At 45.7% G+C, this 1,463-nt stretch overlaps 1 protein-coding gene across 3 annotated transcripts in view; it reads left to right on the forward strand.

Annotated features, from left to right (window-relative positions):
- Positions 1 to 1,463, forward strand: part of LOC108229516 (NACHT, LRR and PYD domains-containing protein 8-like) — a 5,993-nt gene that overhangs the window by 1,392 nt on the left and 3,138 nt on the right. For 2 of the 3 annotated variants that reach the window (XM_037973162.1, XM_037973164.1), the window contains exons 2-3: positions 603 to 776; positions 1,186 to 1,317. In XM_037973162.1, the coding sequence (XP_037829090.1) occupies positions 622 to 776; positions 1,186 to 1,317 (287 nt within the window). In that variant the 5' untranslated portion in view covers positions 603 to 621. Of the gene's footprint in view, positions 1 to 198; positions 777 to 1,185; positions 1,318 to 1,463 lie in introns of those variants that run through there. The other variant, XM_037973163.1, reaches the window with a different exon arrangement.

Raw genomic sequence — 1,463 nt, forward strand, 5'->3', positions numbered from 1 at the left:
GTCTGGGTCTCCCTGCTTAGGCTGCTGCCCCCGAGACCCGACCCCGGATAAGCGGAAGACAATGGATGGATGGATGGATGGATGGATGGATGGATGGATGGATGGATGGATGGATGGATGGACGGACAGACGGACGGATGGACGAATGGATGGATGGATGGATGGATGGACGGACGGACGGACGGGTGGATGGATGGATGGATGGATGGATGGATGGATGGATGGATGGATGGACGGACGGACGGACGGACGGACGGACGGAGATGATTTATTGACGTCCATTGCTGTCTATATTTGTTTTATAGTTTCTATTTCACATCAAAGCAGAGTCTTGCTATAGATGGCAGATGGAAACTTTGAGTATTCAGTATAAAATAACCACCAATTAGAAGTTAAACACAGTTTACCAATAAATTGTTCAGTTTCTGTGATTTTCCAGCCTTGTTGTTCTGATATATTCCCAGCTTCTCTGATTCCGACACGTTTGATGGGATCTGGGATCAGCTTTCTGTTTTCCATGACAGTCCAGAGAGCAGCTGACTGCAGAAACCTGACTGGACCTGAGCCACATAGAAACTGAGTCTTACTGGTTTCTCTCTCAGACTGACTGGAGACCAGAAGATGGATGTTGGTGTGAAGGAAGAGGACAGAGCAGGACCTCCAGAACCTCCAGGACCTCCAGGACCTCCAGGACCCAGCTGTCTGTCCATGAAGAGTGACCGGTCCAAACCTTATCCTCCAGACTTCAGTAAAGAACCTGGACCTTCAGACACAAAGTAAGAAAACTGTTTCCAACTGATTTGATTTCAGCTTTGATTTTTTGTTTTAACTGGTGAATTATCAGTTTGGTTTTATGGGAACTTTTTCCTTTAAAACATTAAGATCTGACATCAAGGAGAGGGGGACCGCAGTGAGTTATTCAGCCTGACTGTTTGCTGCTTTTTCTGTCAGATTGTTTATTGATCCCATCAGAAACAGTGGTGCATCTCCACTCATTAAAACAGTTCTTACCACCAGCTTTCATCTCTCCAACAGATCATCCTGGATGATTCAAACCTTCTGAGTCTCTGCAGCAGTTTGTGTGTTCAGAGCTTCTTAAATGGTTCCTTCAGGGATTGATGTGAAGAACAACATGTTTGTGTTTCAGAGGCCAATAATAATAATAATAATAATAATGTGTTTCAGACAGATGGAAGAACCTCCAGGACCTCCAGAACCTCCAGGACCTCCAGAACCCAGCTGTCTGTCCATCAAGAGTGACCGGTCCAGAAGAGAACCTCCAGAGTTCAGTGAAGAACCTGGACCCTCAGACACAAGGTGAGGAAGGTTCAACAAAGATGTTTAACTTCTTTAACTTTCCCATCTCTGCTGTCCATCAACACAAGAAGCTGTAATCTGATCTGAGGCCTGTTACAGACAGGAGACCTTCTGAGTCTCTGCAGCAGTTTGTGTTCAGAGCTTCA

The sequence above is a fragment of the Kryptolebias marmoratus genome, linkage group LG21 (assembly GCF_001649575.2).
Source record: "Kryptolebias marmoratus isolate JLee-2015 linkage group LG21, ASM164957v2, whole genome shotgun sequence".
NCBI classification, from domain to species: domain Eukaryota; kingdom Metazoa; phylum Chordata; class Actinopteri; order Cyprinodontiformes; family Rivulidae; genus Kryptolebias; species Kryptolebias marmoratus.